Here is a 22,153-nt window from a genome sequence, read left to right on the forward strand (position 1 = left end):
CTGAAGAAGGGTCTAGGCCCGAAATGTCAGCTTTCCTGCTCCTCTGATGCTGCTTGGCCTGCTGTGTTCATCCAACTCTACACCTGGTTATCTCAGATTCTCCAGCATCTACAGTTCCTACTATCTCTGAAAGTGTGTTATATTATGTGATAGGGCCTTTTAATTCCTCTTGTACATCCACTTAGGATAATCGATTATCCTGGATCTCAGGAGCTGCTCAGGAGTGCCTCAGGCAGCAAATATATATAAATCCCTGATTCATGCTGCACCCTGAGAAAGAACCTGCTCAAGTTTTTTTCCATTTAAATTAATGAAAAAATAATTGGCAGTTTATATTCCAAATATGTGCTTCAGGCAGGCTGAATTCCCAATACTGAGCCAGCATGATCAAGCAGACACCCAGGACAATACCACTTAATGAAATAAACTTATCGTGGATATTTTGCATTATAAACAGCTTACTACCATAAATACTTAAGTGAACATCTCTTGAATATACTGTATCTGTAAATCTCAGGATGCGTCCTTAAGGCATAGATTATGTTTAGTGTTCCATGAAAAGAATAGTATCTTAAAGAGCAATATTTGGCTACTTTGTTGTTATATTAAATATCTTGAATTAAATATGAACTGTTTTGCATTATTCAGATCTGCAGCCAGGTACTGAATATGGTTTTGGAGTTAGTGCCATTAAAGACCACCGGGAGAGTCCCCCTGCTACCATTAATGTAGCCACAGGTAAGAATTAGGTGTCTGATAAGAGGCTGAATTCATTGAATTCTGCAAAAACAAAGCAGAACTTAAAGGCACAGCAATTATTCTGTCTCTGCTTCTAAATTACCAACGTTTACTTTAATCACTCGCTTCCTTTTATGTACTTGTGAGTACTCTTACAATCTGTTTTTATATTGCTGGCTAAGAATGCTCTAATTTTATTTTCCCCTTTTTTTAATCAATTTTAAAGCAACTCTTTGCTGTTTTCTAAGACACTTCTAATCTTCAGATTTGCTACTATTCTTTGCAAAATTTTAAACCTCTTCTTTTTAACATAAGCCATCCTTACATTGCTGAGTAGGCTATAGATGGATCATTCTTGCTTGTTTTCAATTAAATGCATTTTTGTCAATCATTTTGAATCGTCTCTTTAAATGTTTTGCACTATTGTATGTTGTCAAGCTTAACATGGAATTCAATCCATTTAGAACAATTGATTTCACAGCAGATATTTCATTATAAGAGTATCAATTAGTTCTGCTTCAGTACACAATATTGAATGTAAAATATCTTCATCATTAGTTAGTTGCACGTTTGTTGCTCCAGGAAATTGTCACAAAAACATCATCAGACTCATTCTTTAAGCCATCCTTGATAATTTGATTGGCTCAGTTTCATGTTAAAGGAAAATAAAGGGAGGTAGAGAGATTAGTGAACTTGAGGGCTATGCAATTGAAGGCAAGGCCACCAGTGGTACAGAGATTACAACTTGCAATGCAGAACAGGCCAAAATTAGAAGAGAGCTGATATCTTGGAGTACTGTAGGGCTGGAGGAGATTGTAGATACAGAACGAGGCAGGGCCTTGTAGAGAACTGGAAACAAGGATGAGAACTTTAAAACCAAGCCTTTGCATGACTAAGAGCCAACGTAGGCCATTGAGCACAGAGATGAGAGGAGAATGGGACTTGCTGTGATTTAAAACACAGCAGGTAGCAGAGTTTTGGATGATTTCAAGTTTACAGAGAGTGGAATGTGGAACAACAATAAGCAACGTATTGACATAATTGAAGGCATGAGTGAAGATTTCAGCATCAGATGAACTGAGACCAGAGCAAAGATGGGAGATGTTATGAGATGGAGCAGGCAGTGTTGGTGATGGGATGAGTATGAGGTAAAAATTCATTTCCAGATTAAATGTGACACCACGGTTATGACAGCTTGTCATGGAGAGGGATGTAATAAGTAGGCAGGAGACATGGTTTGGAGTGGGAACCAAAAGCAATGGCTTCACTTCTCAGTGTTTAATTGGAGGAAACTTCTACTCATTCAGTACTGTAGTCAGATAAACAATCTGGTAATGGAGCAACAATGGAGGAGCTGCAAGAGGTGGAGAATCATTCATGCTAATAATTATGCCACACTACACATTTCACCATTTAAACTTGATTTTTATTAAACATCAATCACTGTACAGAAAGTAGGACATCTCTCAGTGGCCTGGCCCTCATTACATCAACACATTAACTCCTACAAACTGTCTTTGATTCTGGCCTCTCCGAATTATTCACCAGAGGTCAATGAAAACAGTCAATGCAACTCTCAAACTTCAAATTGTATTCATACTAAGAAATAGTTTGTAAAAAAGGGATACAGATGTTTGATACATTAATGGGTACTACATATTGTACAGAAACTTTGGAATACAAGTAATTCCACTTGGGAGGAAAACCTCCATCATGCCTCATGATATTGTCACTCGTGATTTTTAGAGTTCTCAAGTAGGTGGAATATTAAAAAGTTTCCCATTGTGAACTTTGTTTAATACATTAAATACAGGACAATGGACCCTAGTAACCAGATAACAAAGGATTCATATCATGGAAACAACTTATCACATCACTGCCAAATCATCCATCAAGCTAAAACATCTGGCAGCTTTATGGCAAAAATGATACAGTCATTCATTTAAACATTGTGAAGTAATCTTGGAAATTTCTTTGAGATCACCAAATTACAAATCAGTATTGCTGGTTGCACTTTATGTTCTCTCTAGTTTCTATTCCCATCTACTGTCTCTCACTATGAATAGCCAACAGCTGATGGTTGCTCCTTAGTATCTCGGCTACATATAAACTCCTTTGCAATCAAGACAATGAATTTCTTAAGCCTGTAGATGGCAGTGCACCTAAGGCTAGTAAGTGAGACAAAGGCCTTGACTGATTTGTTTCCCCTTATACTACTCAGATGTGCAGTAGCCAGTTGCTTCCGTCATGCCAAAGTAACATCAGCAAGCTCAGTACAGAAACTCGGTTAAAATTGAAGAGTGTCTGACATGGTGATGTTCCATATTGAGTCGTATACTCCCAAGTCCAGGCATCAAAAAAATGCAATCACTTAAACATTTTAATCATTTGTTTCTGCAGACTTGGATAGTCCAAAAGACTTGAAAGTGATTGAGACAACAGAGAACTCAATTACTCTGACATGGAAACCACCACTGGCAACAATAGACCATTACTACATCATCTATATCTCATCCACCGAAGAAAAGAATGAGGACATTGTGGCAGCTGATGCAGTGTCCTACATCCTGACTGGTCTTGCCCCTGCAGCTGAGTACAACATTATCCTTATAGCACAGCGAGGTAAACAGAAGAGCAGGGCTTCCACCATCACTGCTTCTACAGGTAAGAAAGAACTTTCGAATGCCGTCTTGATCTCTTCACTTTTTATTTAAATAATAAATGTTTCATCTGCGTTGTTCTTATAGAGACAAGCATTTCAAAAAACATTTTACCTTCACAGAGATTCTATCAACAGTGTTGCTTTCTTTCAAAAACACAAAGGTGGGATTGTCGAGGGCAATATTAACTTTATCTGTCCACTGCAAAACCGAGCATGATTAGGTGCAGTGTTGGTTTTCCAGACAACTTCGTTTTATACTCTACAGAAGGCAATGGGGCACAATATTTAAAGAAGGGTTGTTGTCATTCTTATGGCCTTCAATCTGATCCTGTCAGCTTCCTGTTGCGCACCAGAGATTGTAAGGGCCCTCTCCCTGTTTGATGTGCTACTGGAAATAATCAAAGTAATGGTACATTAGTCCATTTGTTTTTGTGCAACGGATATTCCTTTTTCAAACAAATGCATGATTTGAGTGATTTACAAGACCTGTCCCTATAATCTAACACAAACTAGTAATAAATGATTCATTTCATATGTTAATATGTGGATACATAGAGGACCTTGCACAGTAATGCAGAGTGTTAATAATCAATAGCACATGTTCAGTGATCACAGACTTTCCAACGCGGTTGTCCTGTAAACAAGCCCAGCTTGCTGTTGGCAAACCCTTTGCAGAGACAATCCCATGATGTAAATGCATTTACAGATGGAATAAATTGTCGGACTCATTCATTTTTATATTTAGTAATGAAATATTTGGGCAATGCTAGACGGAACTCGGGCTATAATTTGATTATATAAAATGTACTTAATATCCCATGTTGGTATAGAGAGTTGCTTTATGGCCCTTATGTCTCTGAGCCTATGGAACAAGAGATACTAATACAAACACAGTTCAGGTATTATTCATCATTATAATGTATACAAGCTAGCTAGTCATTGACATACAGGCACTTTTAATATTTAATTAAAATTGTGAAAAGAAAGATCCATGGGTAGGTCAACATTATGTTTAAATGAAGGAAACTAAAATAAACCGGATCAACTATACTACTATCTTGTGACTGCATAAAACAGCACAATGCAGAAGATTTATTATTTACATGTGCCAAGTGCACCACATGGTGTTGGAGTCAAACTTACCAGCCAAACAAAACAGAATTTTATGTATTTTCTCTTCTGGATGGTATTAGACAAATTTAATGCTTTATAAGCATAAGAACAGCTCCCTTATTCCACTGAACTTTAACTTTTAGAGCTTGTCAAATGTTGCAGAAAGTGGAAGATGGAAATTATTTAAAGTAATAATAAATTATTATCCTAGTTCAGAGTGCCAGACTTAAAGTCTGCAAAAAGTTTCCCTTTACACACGCTCCAGAGAAAGCTTACTGTGGTGTAGGATTAAAACACTGTTGTCTTTCTCGTTCAGGGCTATGTAATCTTGACCTTTGAGCATATTTATATACATTATTAGAAGACCCAGCTAATGGAAATGTTCCCCTAAAGGTCAGCGGTTTATACAGGGGTCGTTAATGTGCCTGAAATTTTCTAAAATGTATTAAAGTGAAGAGGATTCCACATCACCAATTTGTATTCTACAAATTGTCACCCTCAACCATCAGCACCACTGCCAGTCCTTGATCCCACCCCCACATTGGGTACTAGAGCCGATGCATGCTGGGAAGGCAGAAATCAGGTAGGATCTCCAATTTGTGCAGCATGGTTAAGGCTGCAGAAATTGCGTCTTCTCAGTGCATTGGGGGAGAAATTGTCCAGGGAACTTTTGATCACGGTAGATCCGGCTCATGTCTGATCATCTGGCGAGACCATTATTGGTCTCATGATTCACAGAGGTTGCCAACTCTGGGAACCAAAGTTCACATATAGATGGGGGCTACTTTGATAATATACCATAGATCATACGTCCATGTTGGACAAACTGCAAGAAGTAGTCCATGAGGGAACATAATTAAAACAAAATTTGGAGGGAAAAAAAAACAGAAATGCATAACAAATGTAATGGATTCCCTTTTAGTCTGAAAACCTGTACTATTCCATCATTGAATACATCAAATTTCTCATTTGAAAGTAATGCTGATGCATATGTGAATCTCCTCCCTCAGTGGAATGTAAATATGAGACTTAAAATCCTAATAGGGAAACATCTGCTGTGTGTTAATGAAATTGGCTGCCAAAACTCACTAATTAAACTTTCTAGAGAATTCAAATGGGTAAACTTTCAACTGGCGAAATGAATAAATTTATACTTTGATTTTTGTTTGTTTTCCCCCTTTTTGCAATTTCAAAGCAATATGAAATTTACTTATTGTATGTTCTGTTTCCTATAAGGATTTTTATGATGACAATAATCATGAAGAAAAACTCTCTGAGGGCTTACTTACATGTTATGTTATACACAAGTTCCTAACTCTTTACTTATTGCATCCTCCACCAGTTCCCTTCAAGTTATTAAAGCCATGTTAAATTCTCAATTTTAACAATACCATTGAGTTAGAACATAGAACTGTACAGGACAGGAACGGGGCCTTCAACCCAAATTGTTGTGCCAAACATGGTGCCAAATGCAACTAATCCCATCTGTCTGCCACTGGCCCATATCCCTCCATTCCTTGCATATTGATATGCTTATCCAAAAGTCCCTTAAATGCCCCTATTTTGTCTACCTTCATCTCCACCTTTGGCAGTTCTAGACTCCTTCCACTCTCTGTGTAAAAAATTTGGTCCTCACTTCTTCTTCAAACTTTCCCCCTCTAACCTTAAATGCAAACCCCCTAGTATGAGATACTTCAACTCTGGGAAAATTATTCTGACCATCAACCCTGTCTATGCATCTCATAATTTTATAGACTTCTATCAAGTCTCCCCTCAGCTTGCGCCACTCAAGAGAAAACAACCCGAGTTTTTCTAGCCTTTCCTTATAGCTCATGACCTCTAATCCAGGCAGTGGCTTGGTAAACCTCTTCTGCACCCTCTCCAAACCTCCACATCCTTCCTCTAATGTGGCAACCAGAATTGAACTCAAAACTCTAAATATGGTCTAACAAAAGTCTTATAAAAGCTGCAACATGACATCCTGACTCTTGTAATCCATTCCCCAGCCAATAAAGCCAAGCATGTCATACACCTTCTTTACCACCGTATCTACTTGTGTGATTACTTTCAGGGAGCTATGGACTTGAACCCCAAGATCCTTCTGTACACCAGTGCTGTTCAGGGTCCTGCCATTAACCATATACTTTTCCCAAACATTTGATCTCCCAAAGTGCAACACCTCACACCTGGATTAAACTCCTTCTGTCATTTCTCTGCCCATATCTGCAACTGATCTATATCCTGCTGTATCCTTCAACAACTTTCTACACTATCCACAACTCCATCGATCTTTATATCATCTGCAAACTTACTAACCAACCAACTACATTTTACATATACTCCGAACAGCAGAGGTCCCAATATGGATGTCTGCGGAACACCACTAGACACGGATCTCCAGCCTGAAAAACACCCTTCTGTCACAACCCTCTATCTTCTATGTGCAAGTTAATTCTGAATCCATGCAGCCAAGTCACCGTGGATCCCATGCATCTTAATCTTCTGGATGAGCCTACCATGAGGGACCTTGTTGAAAGCCTTACCAAAATCTATGTAAACAACATCCGCTTCTCTACCCTCATTGATAACCTTCATCACCTCCTCCAAAAATTCAATCAAGTTGGTAAGACATGACCTGCCCTGCACAAAGCCATGTTGACTGTCCCCAGTTAGGCCATGCTTTTCTAAATGTGCGTAAATTCTATCCCTAATAATTCTCTCCAATAGCTTCCCAACCACCAATGTGAGACTCACTGGTCTGTAGTTTCCTGGATTCTACCTATTTCCCTTCTTGAACAGAGGAACAACATTAGCTACATGCCAGTTTTGAACCTTTTTTTAAGTTCCTTAGAAAGCAAATATGAGAAACAATCTAACGGGCTAAACGATGAGACATCTCATTACTTAAATTATTTAGATACAGTTTAAGGGGTTGATTTGGATTTGTGAGGTTTGGCTATCAATCCTCTCCATCTGTCTTCAACGTTACCACACAGGCTTCTGCATGCAGGCAAGGCACTCAACTAAACCAGGCAGGAAGCCGATGAATTTATGTCCTATATCAGTTATAGGACCCCCAAATAACAGCAGGAATGGGGAAGCTAGTATATTGCTCTGAGATTGATGCTTGCTGACAGATGGTGGGAAAGTTAAGAGGGCTGTTGGGGTGTTAACTTAATCCCTTTATCAGTTTATGAAGAATAAAACTAGACACTAATACTTTTCAGAATGTAGTATTAGATACGCCCACCTCCTGCTCGCTACCTGAATCCCAGCCTTCTATCTTAGTAAGTGCACTAGGAACTCTTACTTTGGAATGTGAGCATTGCTAGCTGCTCATCTCTTTACCTTAATGGCTTGCTGGACCATTTCAGAGTGTAGGCAAGTGTCAAGCACATTGCTGTGGATTTGAAGTTACATGTAGGGCAGATGAGGTATGACAAATTTCTACTATTAGTGAACCTGGTAGATATTTTAAAACAGCCAGTTAGAATTTGATGGTCAGCATTAGTGAGACTAGCTTTGAATTCCAGATTTTATTCATTCCATAAGACATGGTGGGATTTGAACCTATAAACCCCAGGTCATTAGCCTGTTCCTCTAGATTGCTAGGTCACTGACATTATCACTATGTCATCATCTTCCCATACACTTAAATAAAGCCCTTCACCTGTGTATCTTGATAAGATACCATAAACATAGGTAAAGGCAAGCACTTGTTTTGTGGAGGCTCAATAAGAAGGATTATTTCTTGGCCCTGACGAATTAATTTGTGCTCCCAATTGTCCCCTATGCCATCCCTCATCATTACCCTTTTGGCAAACTCTCTCAAAATCCCCTTTCCATTGTTTCTGTAACTAGCAGGCAGCCCTTGACCACCACATCATTCACTGGCAGGAAGCACTCTGTATGAACTTCCACACACCCATGTCAAATATGTTTGTTGGTTAAGCCATATCACCTACAGCATTCCACCTAAAGGAAACTTAACTCATTAGAACAGGATCCCAATGGAAACCAGTTCCCTGTTTGAATCTACATCTCATTCACTTCCATATGGAATCGGGCAATGAAAACTGAAAATATGTTACTGAATATTTTTAAGACATTGGCCAAGTTTTAAAAGAAAAATTTTGAATCTCCAAAACTCAAAAGTGAGAGAGAAAATGTTGAAAATACATAAGTCTAGGGAAAGTATAGGGAAAAGTTTAAGTTGGATTGATGTTTCCAATGCTTGTTCTATATTACATGAAGCTATGTTGAAGGATTTTCACAGGATGTTGATCAATTTGTTGTTAATGTCCAGCAGTTGCTGTTGTATTTCTATACTATCGTAGAGATTTTGTGAGGAGTAACTACACATAAAGCTTTATGAAGGCAAAACACCTCTCCAATTGGGCATGATACTCTTTCCAATAGATAGTTTAACAGTTTGGCTTTTTTTTTTCACCTGCTCAATTCTTCATAAATTACCTCAAGCAATTATGTGAGAATTTCAAAATAATTATATACTGCAATTATTGGGCTAGGATAATTTCAATATCGTTTCAACATCCCAAATGTACTCTTATTATTTTGAGAGTTATTCACTGCTGTCCTGCCAGACATGATGACATTTTTTGGTTAAAAGTTCCGTTGCTTGATCGATCGAATGTTTTTTCCACCATTATTCTGTAGGATGGCAATGTAAACTGACACATAAAATTTATTCTTCTATTTAGCTACCAACTGCACAAAACTGCAGTCCTAATGTAATTATTGAAGTGTCCAACTGTAATTATTGAGGTCTCCAGGTATTTCAGTGTCTATTTCAAAGAACTGTGCATTTACAATAAGTATTACAGAAATGAAAACAGTGGACAGTTTTTAAGAGCAGTGGGGGATAAGTTGAAAAATGTACAGCTTGTACATTTTTTATTTCATATTGTCACAGTTCAGAAGAATATATATCATGAACGTATTACCGGATGGATTTATATGCAATTCTCTACTCTTTAAAACAATTCCACAGGCCTTGAAGCACTGCGAGGTCTTAAATTTTCTGAGATAACTCCCACAACTACCTCAGTGGCTTGGGAAGCTCCTTCAGCTCCCGTTGACATGTTTGTTGTGAACTATAATCCTAAAAGCCACGGAGAAACGCAACAGGTTATTGTGAAGGGAGACCAGACCACAGTTGCTCTCACTGATTTGAAGCCTGCCACTGAGTATGTGGTGACACTTATGGCTCTTCGAGGCACAGCAAGAACAGAGCCCTTGGTCGGATCTGTCACTACAGGTACTTCACCAAATACTGTAGCTCCATCTTAGTATTGTTTACTAATGGTTCAGATCATGTGATTGCTGCTTTTTCAAGGGCAAGCTATGAGCTGCAGCATATTTTGTGAATCCTATTTAAGAATAGAATTTACTGGAAATATGTGAGCTTTCCCAAGGTTGACTCTCTCCATCTGCTCCCTGCTGGACGTAGTCAGTAGAATGCTAATCTTTCCCACTCATCCTTCAATCATCCATGGTATTGGCATCAACGAAGCATTTCAACTGGAACCTGCCTGACTAAACATAAACTTTTAACAAAATGACATCTATGTTAGTCTTGATACAAATCTGCAAATAGTTTGTTGATTTTGCTTAACATGGCCCCATGTTAAGCTTTAAGCTCCACATGAGCTGTTTACAATGTAATATATGTTAAAAAAACTAACATATGGTGAGGTATCTCACCATGACATTTAGACCTTGGTTGAAACTTTATAAAATAAATGGATTGTTGCTTTTTCCAGCATGAAGGCCAAGTAATAATATTGAAATATAAAGAACTCTATTGTGGAGAGTTACTTTAAAATCATTTATTTCAATAGCTACTACTAACTCATAACATTTACCCATGTCTCTGTGTGTGCATACATGCATGTAAGCAATAGCAAACAAAACCATGTATTGAAAAATGTTGGTGAAATTAATAACTTATTTGATATCAGGAAAACAATTCTTCAATGCTACTCTCCTGCAATTTTGACAAGAGTAAGCATAAAAGTCTGTGATTTTACGACTTATACCAAACTGGATGCCAGAAGTTTTCAGGTAAAAATACTATTCCATGCAAAAATAGAACTAACACCATTTTGAGCTGGCATGGTAACAAGCAATCAGATTGGAAATATACTCATGAGGCAATTTTAATGTTTAAACCTCAGCAATAAACTTCTCCTGAATGCTACCATGCATTAAACAAGTTCTGCAGGCAACCCTCCCTGCTGTGCCTACTGCAAAAGGAAAATATTTTCACTCAAAAACAAAATGCTAAAGATAAATTACAAAATTACATTCTCTTGTACTATTAATTTAATTATCTTCCAGTTATTTCTATTATGTTTCACTCCTAACAGTGAGCTGTTTCTCAATGCTTAAAGAAGTGTTGCTAACAGATCCATACAGCGGAGAGGTAGAAGCACAGAAGTATGTAATTTAAGGCAGAATTCTAAGTCTCTCAATTTTGAAATATATGTAACCTGTGAATACTATGAACAACATGTTCAGAATCCTCAGTTTTCCAGCAATTACTGAGAAAATAGTGTACCCCTCTTGATCCCTGGTTTTGCTATTCACAGGGTTGTCCACATTCCAGCCCTCAGTTTATACAGAAGAGTGGTGTCAGAAGACTCAAAATGCCAGAAAGATTGACCTGTACTGCCTCCTCTGCCAAAATCCTGGACATAATATTTGCATCCCATATTTGTTCCAAATGCTATGGATCTGTCCAAACTTTACATCATTGGAATTTTTTATCCAAGATTTAGCTTAGGGGGTCCATGACATTATTTTCCTACCTGACAATCTTGGCCATAATAGGATCTAACATTGATAAAGAGGAAGGAAGATAAGGCGTGGATAGGATCTGCCAGGAGGTCGCTTATCAGCCTAAACATCTGGAGGTAGTGAAGGATTTCTTAAAGGAATTCCAATTTATGGCCTTCAGCCCCATCGTGACACCTTTCCTTGACCTTTACACCATAAATACTTGGGTCCGGCCAAAACACATTGGCATCTGTTTGGGGAAGCCCAACATTGGAGTGCCGCATGAGCGGTCAAACTGGAAAATGGGACACACTACGTTCTTATGAAGACGGTTCCAGTCCACTCACACTAACTTTGGGCCTGAGCACAGACCTGTACCCCACCTCCAACTCCTACCAATTTTCAGGGAATAATTTCATACTGTTGTAATCGAAAAGCAGACTGATTGTTTCTAACACTGTTTTTATTTCCATTTAATTAGGTCACTTGCAGGAACCAAGATGAAAGCTAATCCATTCAATTGCATCTTTTTCAGGCTATTAACTTTATTTCTAAGAGCTTAAGTATAATCACTGTAAATCCAGATACAGCAGCTGACAACTACTTGTGATTAAACAATGCAAACAATTGTAACAATTTTCCCTCCTTCAATACTACTGAACAGATTTGCACTAAAATATTTGAACTACCTTTTGTAGCAATATTGGAGCCAGCATTCACAGATACTCTGGAGGAGGCTACCACTCCTCTTCCGTATGGAAGAATAACATCCACACTTGTTTCCTTGATATTAGAAGCGTCGGTGCCTGAGTTTTCCGGGACTGGTGATGGTGAAGTCAGTAACCTAACTGTTTCCAATGTAACCTCGGATGGTGTCAAACTTTCCTGGATGGCAGACGTAGGATTCTATGACTATTTTATCATAAAGTATAGAAGTGAGCTTGGAAACGATGATGAGACAGAGATCTCCGTGACTGGTGACGATTTAGCTGCTGAAATAAGAGGCCTAAAGCCCTCCACTCCTTATAAGATATCTCTTTATGGAATTGCTGGCAATCAACACTCAGAGCCGCTGAACATTATAGCTACCACAGGTATTTAGCTTTACAATTCTGTCTGCTGACTGCCTTTCAGTTTATAATGATGTTAAGGTCTTCTAAAACTGGTGTTGCATTGAGGATCCCAGCTATTAGAAACAGCCAGTTGTGCTGTTACCTGCATGATCTAGCATTAATGTTCTCATCAGCACGTTGCCGCAGGCTCAACGAAAGAAATAGGCTCCAGCTTGAGAATGAAAACAGCATGCGCAATATGAATAGAAGTGATGCCAGGCCGCATGGCTTGTTAATTGTTTCAAGAGTTGTCAAATGGGATTTGTCTTTTGTCCTAGTCCTTTGTTATTTGTGGAATGGTACAAGCTTTGTTGGGCAGAGGAGTACAAAGTGTGTGAAATGGAGTTAAAGGCAACATGATTAGAGGGGCAATTGTCCTCAGCTACTTGCTTGTCGTAGGATTTAGTGACTGTTTTCTGTCTGTGTGACTTGCGTTGTCTAGATTAGAAGAAAGCAGAGGTTAGAATGCTACCATGACTTAGACATAAGCATGATGTTTGAAATCTTATCTGTGTTTATTAATACTGTATTAGTCCTTTAAACCAACCTACTCCCCAATTCTGAATATTTGAACTTGCTTAATTCCTCATTTCCTTTAATACTAATTTCTCCCAATACCATTTTGTCCTTCATAAATAGCTGGGTGCTGGAATTTGTAGTAGATGCCTGTCTGAGAAACCAAATGCTGCTGCTTGGAACTGATGTCGTGCAATGACCAGTTTTATCTTTAAGTGGATTCCAGATTGCTTCCAGTTACTGCTAAAATGATAGTCATTTAAAGTTGCAATATTTACCACATTCACAAAATTGGCCATGAACATGAAGCTCAGCTCCTACAGTCAATTTGTGAGACAACTTTCCTTGTAAGATAGCTAGGATTTAGATAATAAAATGCAAGTAAACCAATACATGTTATTGTGTAACTGGAAGCATGACCCATTGTCAATGTTGTTTTATTATTGTTCTGTTGATGGCCTGACATTTTGAAACATTATTCCTTCAAAATTATTTTTAGCTGTCTTAAACAACCCACTTGGCAAGCTGATAGATCATACAACATCCCTCACTGCTCGACTGCACAAAGACGGAAGTTTTAACCATGGCCCCACATTTGATTCAGAGAAAGGGGTGTTGCATAGTAAACTGGGAAGCCTTACTGTGGTAAATGCAACTTCCAAAAGTATTAAGCTCTCTTGGACTTTGCAAAATGGATCTTTTGACAGCTTTCTTATAGTGGTCACAGATTCCACTGGGCTATATGGACCACTGGAAATGGCCCTAAATGGTGACTTACATAGCACGGAGGTAACTGGTCTCTTGGATAGTACACATTATAAGGTATATTTATACGGATTTGTGGGAGAATGGCGTTCAGATCCCTTGAATGCAGAAGTCACAACAGGTATTTTTCTTTTATTCACAACCTTTCCCTGTATACCTCTCTTTCTGTCCTCAGTTTGCAAATGTACAGAATCTTCCTCCCTTTTACAATAATATTGATCACAGCATGCCTTCACATAGTTCTAAGTACAAAACCATTAATTACTGTGAGTGAAGATGGCAAATACAAACACAGCAGTGTCATAAAATATAATCATTGGCAGTGTGTTGGATAAATTACTTATAACGGACTAATGTGTGAAATGCACAGGAGTTATGCCTTGATAGGGATCCAGTGTTTGCAAAGTTTAGGATTCAGGATAATCCCAAACTGCACATTTGGATTTGGATACCCCTGACTTTAAATTTAAAAAGTTTGTTAAAAGTCTGTTGGTAAGACAGCTTTAAATATTGCTGGAAACAAAAAGACATGTTGCTAAAGCTTTTTGTATTTGTACTCATCAGGACAAAGGCAAGAATGCAAAATTTCAAATGATCACAATAATTTATACTACAGGAAGACAAGGTGTTGATTGATTAGCAAGTTGACTCTGATTAAGCATGGTTTTGCCATGTAGTAAGCAAAAGGTGTCTATAAGGTCCCCATTCCTCCTGGGTAGTTAAAAACAAAGCCGAGGGTTAAACGTGTTCCTTTGTTTGCAGCAAATAGGCCCTGTGTGTGCTTGTATGTTCTCTTCCAGTAAGCAAATTAATTGCACTACAAATTCAACTGATTATCTTAAATTGGTTACTAGTGTAGCTATAAGCACACTTGGATTATTCATGTGCAGCCTAATCGCAGAATCACATTTGAAAACAGACATTATATTTTGGGTTTTGTAAGCACAGGCTCATTGAGTACAGTCTGCATTCTGCTTATTACTAACAACCAACGTCATGTAGCTCGAGTTGACCAATCAACCACTGGTATGTATGCCTTATATGTGCTGGCGTCATACCAGCACAGAAATTTGCGCATGATATTGCTCAATTGTCTGGTAGGCAGAAAGTCTTTTCGGACTAATATTCCAGTGATTGATTGACTGAATGCACAGCATGGTACCATGGAAAACCAACAGAATATAACTAGAACTACTGAAACATGATGTAGATGAAGGCCAGTTGATGGACTTCTTAGTTAATAGTGGAAGTGAAATGGCTAAGGGTTTTGCGCTGTCATAAAATATGGTACTGAACGTATTAGGCTTCTTACTGAAAACAACAAATGCTAGAAATCTCAGCGGGTCAAACAGCATCCATGGAGAGAGAGCAAGGTTAACATTTTGAGTCTAGATAACTCTTCATCAGAGCTGAAGTGAAATGTGGAGGGGACAGCATTTCATTATATGAAGGTGAATGTGTACTGATACATTTGCAATAATGGCTAGAAATGACATTGCTCATTTACCTTTGGTCAAACTGTAGTGGTTTGAATCTAATAATTAGGAACTCTAAAGATATAGATTTAATCCACCTTTTATGTTGGCTGGTCAGATTTGTTAAGCCTCAGACATTGATTCCTAATGCTACTAATCATATTAATTCCTATTAATCTTCCGTCATGAGTTCAGATATAAAGTGGATTTTTAATATAATTCAATCACCAATGGAAAATCATGTAAAGAATAAATTTGATTTCCTTGTTTCAGAGATAGTAGGAACTGCAGATGCTGGAGAATCTGAGATAACAAGGTGTAGAGCTGGATGAACACAGCAGGCCAAGCAGCATCAGAAGAGCAGGAGGGCTGACATTTTGGGCAAGGGTCTAGGCCCGAAACGTCAGCCTTCCTGCTCCTCTGATGCTGCTTGGCCTGCTGTGTTCATCCAGCTCTACACCTCGTTATCCTTGATTTCCTTGCTTTCCATTTTACTGCTGTCTCTCCAGTACTGAAGAGACCTGACCTTGATTCTCCAGGCACTAGGCCCAGGATGATCATATGAATTCTCTTCTGTGAATTATTCTCTTACTGATTGATGAAAAAGGTTTGACTTCTTTTGAACATCTCCCAAGCATGAGATTAAAGCTGGCTTAGAGAATCACAAGTCAAACCTATACCTGTGCCACACTGTGTACAATCCATTCAAATTTCTGCAAACCACAATGCAACCATATGACCCTCATCCTTTTGTAAATCAAATTCTGTTTCAAAATGCTTCTGCATAGATGCTAGAGGCATGTCATTTGCATTCATCTCCTTTTAGCAGGACAGCAAGTGTAGAATATTTTACCATTGTCAGGATCTGATAGATGGTATGGGGCCCAAGGCAATTGGAAGTTAACATGAAAATGGTATTGCTTCATCTCATTGCTATTATAAAAACATTTTATGCAAAATATGTGGATATCTTTCATACCAACCTAGACCTTCACGTGTTGCTAAACAATTTTCAAATTGCTAGACTTCTGTAATCCAAAATATCAACGAACAAATCATTACAGTTGTGGAGAGTTAGCATCAAGCTTAGAAAATCTGCACTTTCATAAAGAACTTGTGGGAATTATCAGGGTGAGTCAAAGTGTAAGAGTTTTGTCATGTATCTATGCTTAGAGAAACAGTCATACCATTAATATTATTGAACTGTTGCAAAGTCATAAAGATGAAAAGAAAACACACACAGGGAACCAAGGTTTATTAGATATTTTTCTTCCCCTCTACCTGATTTTTTTTGGCCACTTTGGTCAGACACATTAAAGCAATTTATTTTAGTTTCTTTGAAATCAATGTATAAATGTCTAAACCAACATTCCTTTAGATCAATGGCAAACTTGTACACCCAGTCATTCCCTTTGGTGCTGCAGGGGACGTGATTTATATTGCATACATCATAGAATCGTAGACTGGTGGCAGTGGAAAATGAGGCTATTTGGCCTATTGGTTTTCTGCTGGCTCTCTGTATGAGCAGTTCAGCTAGTGGCACTCCACAACTTTTCCCCACACTCCTACAAATATTTTCTTTTTAGTTTATGACTCAATTCCCTGTTGAAAACCTTGGATGAAGCTGCCTTGACAAGACATTCAGACATTGCATTCTGGATCCTAGCCATTCCATGACTGCAGTCACACCAATGCCCAGTTGAAAGTTCAGTTCTGAGGAAGGGTCACCGGACCCGAACCATTAACTCTGTTTTCTCCTCCGCAGATGCTGCCAGACCTGCTGAGCTTTTCCAGCAACTTTGTTTTTGTTCCTGATTTACAGCATCTGCAGTTCTTTTGGTTTTTATTTGCCCAGTTGAAAATGCCTATGATAATATTGGCTTGGGTTTTCCAGACACAATATTAAATGAAATACTGATGATTCCAATGATGAAGCTATTGAAACATGAAGCGTTAATTTTCCTTTATTCAAATACAAAGATTTCATGCTTTTACACTTTGGCATAATCCCACATTCACTTTAGCACCAGTGAGTCTAACTATGAAAGGAGCAGAACATTGAAGTAGCAGGAAAAGTAGCTCTGAAGTACCAATTCAGAATCTGGCTTTTGTTCAAAAAGTTGCAAAGAAAATCCTAGCAAATACAGACCAGTCTGTTGAACGTTGGTCATGTGGAAACTTCCAGATATAATAATTTGTGATAGAAGTCACAGTCACTTGGACAAATATGAGTAAATTAGGGAGAGGATTCTCAAGAGAAAACCATATTAAGGTAACTTCAATGAATTTCTTTGAAGTGGTAATAGAGAGGGTTGATGAGAGTAATGCTGTTAATGTGGTTTTTCCAAAAGTTATTTGATACAATTCCATATAATGGATTTATGAGAAAAGTTATAATTCATGGAATACTGGGGATACGAGCCACTTGGATCCAAAATTAGCTGAGCAATAGGAAACAAAGCGTAATGGATATTTTTCAGCCTAGAAAAATGTTGGTTGTTTGAGTCCCAACCTCATATGAGTCATGATCCTATTGAATGGCAGACCAGGTTAGACGAGTGAAATGGCCTACTCCTGTTCCTATTTCTTATGGTCTTACATGCTCAATTCTTGTACCCTGGCTTTTCCTGATTGAGTATAATAGACAGTTTCAAAGACTGCATATGACACAAAACTTGGGGGAATGTTAAACTGTGAAGGCAGTGCAGAACTTCAAAAGGACATTGACAGGTTGGTGGAGTGGGTGGATGAAGTTCAATGTGGAGAAGTAAGAGGTGATACACTTTGGAGCAAAGAGGCAGTTTAAAATAAAGTGTGCTATTGTGGAAAGTGTGCAGGAGTGGAAAGGCCTGGGTGCATAACTTCTGAATGAGTCAGTAAAGGTGGCCGGACAGGTGAAGAGAATGTTCATAAAACACAGTATTCTAAGATCTGTGTATAGTGGCATAGAGTACAGGAGCAGGGAGGTTATACTGAAACCATGTGAGACACTAGTTATACCGCACTTGGAGTATTGTGAATAAATTGGAGATGGTGGGGTTGGGAGGTGCAGGGACACACTTTAGCAAAGATGTAAAAATATTGCATAAGTGGTTTGCAAGAATAATTTCACAGATGGGAAAGCTTGGTTGTGAAGATGGACTGGAGAAGTTGGGAATATTTTCCTTGAAGTGGAGAAAGCTACAAAGGAATTTGACTGAAGTTTCCAAAATCAACCCCACTCCCAACAGCACTGATCAATCAATGACTCCCAGGGTTTGTCTTCCTCCCAGCCTTTGGACAGAGTAGGTAGGGAGAAGCTATTCCAGTCATAAGCAGATCAAGAACAAGGGGACGCGGATCTAAAGTGATTTACAAAAGAAGTAAATATGAAAGAAGTAACTCCTTCTCGCAGCCAATGTTTTGATTTGGGAATACACTGCCTGGAAGTGTGCTGGAGGCATGCTCAATTGAAGCAGCTAAGAGGGTGTTAGATGCTCATTTAAATATTGTACAAGGTTACATGAAAGTTTTTGAGGATGGAACTAAGCCATGACGCTCATTCAAAGAGCAAACATAATGGGCTAAATGATCTTTTTCTTCACTTTATCTATTCTGTGATTGGTTTCAAACAATATTTACCAGATAGCAAAATACAGTGACAGTGTTTTATGATCCCAGTTATGATAATACCAGACAAGCCAGATCTTTGTTATGATCTAGATAGTAGACCATAATCTTTTCACAGAAAGAAGGTACTGATGAACAAAGGATAGATAATAAGTTGCAAGACTTGCAGATAAGAATAAAATGGAACAAAAATAATATGTAGTGGGCAAATTTGACCAAAATAAACATCAGTTATAATGATTAAAGAGGTATACTGAGCTGGTACAAAAATAATATTAAACAATATATCATATACACAATGTAGACTTTACCAATGAGGATTAACATGGGAAAATATGAGTCAACAGAAAGTTGTTCTCAGACTTCATTTTATGTGGCTAATGTGATCAAGATAGATCCCAGCCAGATGTTCGTGAGACTCTGGGTCACCAACTCTTATTACAACTTCAAGGGATTGCAATTCTTCACTTTTAAAGATCTAGCCTTGAAATGCTGTTGAAGCCTCTCCATCTTGAACTGCCACAACAACTTCTCATAGCTTGGTAGTTCAACTTCTTTTCCCAAGACTTGGCTTCAAAATTCCTAACACTGCTCCCAAACATCCAATTACCAGTACTGTTTCAACCTTTATCAAACATGTAACTTAATCAAGTTGCTGCTGAATTTCTCTAAGCTCCAGCACTTCTTGGTTGAAGCAAACAAATACTGCTTGTGGTAGCAATCCCTAGCATTTTTTCCACGGTATGAGTCTCCTGAGGCCTAGCTGTCTCAAGTCTGACAACGGCAGTACCTGTGCTGCCTGAAGCCATTTCTTCTGCTTTAGTTCTCTTCGTGCTCCAAATTCCAAAGAACCTGTCCCAGTAAACAAACTCTCAGATAAATTAAAACCAGAGAACCTTCTTAAGCTCCACTCATCTCCACAATTACATCACCTGCTTTAGACTGTCCCTAAATCGACCTTGAAGGTTGATTGAATGTTTTTAATCTAATTTGGTTCTGACTCTCCTGTATTGTTGTTACTGTAAGCATTGTATGCACCACATCCTCAGTTAAGTAAGCTCATCTACTGTTTTTATAATTTCATCTCTTCTATTCTGATTCAATTAACAACCTTCTGAAATACCTTTTTGTAAGTGTTCTGGCAATGATTAAAGCCCAGCATTATCATTACCTTACCATCCTAGCTGTTAACCTTTAAAGCAACATGCCCTTGACCTTATGAATGTACTCGGCTTCAAAGTTCTTTAATTGCATTTATCCCTTTGTCTACTGTTAAAATTTTATTCCTAAAACCAAAAAAAATTACAAAAGTACACCAATCATGAACTAAGTATCCAGGAAGAGTAAATTTCAAGCAGAAATTGACCCTAGGATTCTGGTTGTCAGTACTAATAATTTGATTTTTATTCTTACACTTCAGGTTGTGGCTGAGTTATTTTAAAATTGCATTTCATAAAATCCTGAAAAAGGAATTTTTTTTTTAATGTGCACGTAATTGGAAATGACTTTGTGAACTGGGTTAGTAATTAGTGAGGAGGTAGAAGGCAAAGACTAGGCATTAACATGGAGTTCCATGATTGTGTGATGTTACAAATGGTGTTCCTCAGGGATATGTATTTGAGTCTCAGCTTTCACCGTGTGCACAAATGAGTTGAATGAAGGAGTAGACACAAATGAGTTGAATGAAGGAGTAGAGAGTTGTATATTTGAATCTGCAGAGGACACTATGTTAAGGGCCAGAGTATATCGTGTAAACAGGAGAAAACAATTACAAAGACGAATAGACAGACTAAAGGAGTGCAACTTTGGCAGAAGAAATTCAATGTGGGAAGTGTGGGAACATGTACATTACTTCAGTGAGAAAGACAAAACTGAATGTTTTCTTCACACTGAGAGACCAGGGACTTCAAGAAGACAAGGAGGGTAGGTGTCCATATAAATTAATCACTAAAACTGGTACACAGGCTTTTAAAAAAGTCACTTAAGAGGGAAATGGAATGACAATCCTTACTGCTGGAGCAGTTTCTTGATATGAAGAGGTTATGCTATAAGTATGCTACAGACCTTCGTTCGATCCCATCATGAGTCATATGACTCAAGATACTTCAGAGGAGAACATAAACAAACTAAACAAACCAAGGCAAATGATGACTTCTGCAGGTGACCATAAGCTTAAACAGCGTGGTTTTAAGCAACATTTGAAAAGGTGTAAAGAAAGTGAGAATGCCAGAGCTTAGAACATAGGCAGCTGACAGCATGACTTTCTCCCCAAAGGCTGTGGATGCTGGGTCAATTGAAATTATCTTGACTCAGATTGACAGATTTTTGTTGAGATTATCAGGGGACATGGAGAATAGGCTGCTGGAATTGAAATACAGATCAGCCATGATCTGATGGAATATCACAACAAGCTTGAGGGACTGAATGGCCTACTTGTGTCCCAATTTAATCCAGACATATATCTCCTTTGTAGACGCATTTGCTAACAATTGATCAATATTTATAATTCATAGACTAAATTGCGACTCCACGATGGACCGTTAAATATCAAGGCTTACAGTTTAGAAAAGAAATCTAGTTCAGTTCCCAGTATGGATTCAGCTTGCTGATCTCATTCTGGGTATGAGCCAGATGCTCCAGTTGGCCTCAGTAATAGTGGCCTCAGGAGGAAATCTCAGCCAGGCTTCCCGCTTCTAATTGCTTTCCACTGACTTTAGCTGCAAGCCATGTGTGGGTGAATGCCAGGTGATGGCAGGAACAAGTTGCGATGCTGCCTTGCACTTTCCATGTGCTCAAATTGCTTGCCAACATTCACTATCTCAGCTGACATAGTGTGATCACACAGGTCAGGTTCCGGAGGAGTCTTGATACTCACCAAGCCACACATCGGAAAAGTTGTCACTGGCTAGGCCAGTATTTATTACTTTTGAGAAATGACTGAACAAATCAAAAACAAAATATATAAAGAACTGCAGATGCTGGAGAACTAAAACAAAGAGAAACAAAAATTGCTGGAGAAACTCAGCAAATCTGGCAGCATCTGTGGAGAAAAAACAGCGCTAACATTTGGGGTCCAAAGACCTTTTTTTGGAACAAGACAAAATGCAATTGCAGATGCAAGGAAGCAAATAGTAGAATCAGACTTCTGATGAAAGGAATGCCTCTAAAATTGGTGCCTCCAAAAACGTGGATTAGATTAGTGTTTTAAGTTTTAAGTTTGACTATTGTAAAATGTCAGCATTAAACTGGCATACAGCAAAAATATAAACTTAAGGGGAACCCTTTTTTTTTATTTTTCACAACTCAGTAAGGGATCATTCTATATAACGAAGCTTTTTGTTGTGGGAATGGGGAAGGGAATGTGA

The 22,153-nt window shown here is 38.3% G+C and overlaps 1 protein-coding gene across 1 annotated transcript in view; it reads left to right on the forward strand.

Annotated features, from left to right (window-relative positions):
• tncb (tenascin Cb) overlaps nt 1–22,153 on the forward strand; it is a 310,123-nt gene that overhangs the window by 244,106 nt on the left and 43,864 nt on the right. Inside the window, exons 10-14 of the mRNA XM_048613353.1 lie at nt 649–738; nt 3,139–3,402; nt 9,525–9,791; nt 12,106–12,405; nt 13,439–13,761. Of these exons, the coding sequence (XP_048469310.1) occupies nt 649–738; nt 3,139–3,402; nt 9,525–9,791; nt 12,106–12,405; nt 13,439–13,761 (1,244 nt within the window). The remainder of the gene's footprint in view (nt 1–648; nt 739–3,138; nt 3,403–9,524; nt 9,792–12,105; nt 12,406–13,438; nt 13,762–22,153) is intronic.

Source organism: Rhincodon typus, chromosome 28 (genome assembly GCF_021869965.1).
Source record: "Rhincodon typus isolate 14 chromosome 28, sRhiTyp1.1, whole genome shotgun sequence".
NCBI lineage: Eukaryota > Metazoa > Chordata > Chondrichthyes > Orectolobiformes > Rhincodontidae > Rhincodon > Rhincodon typus.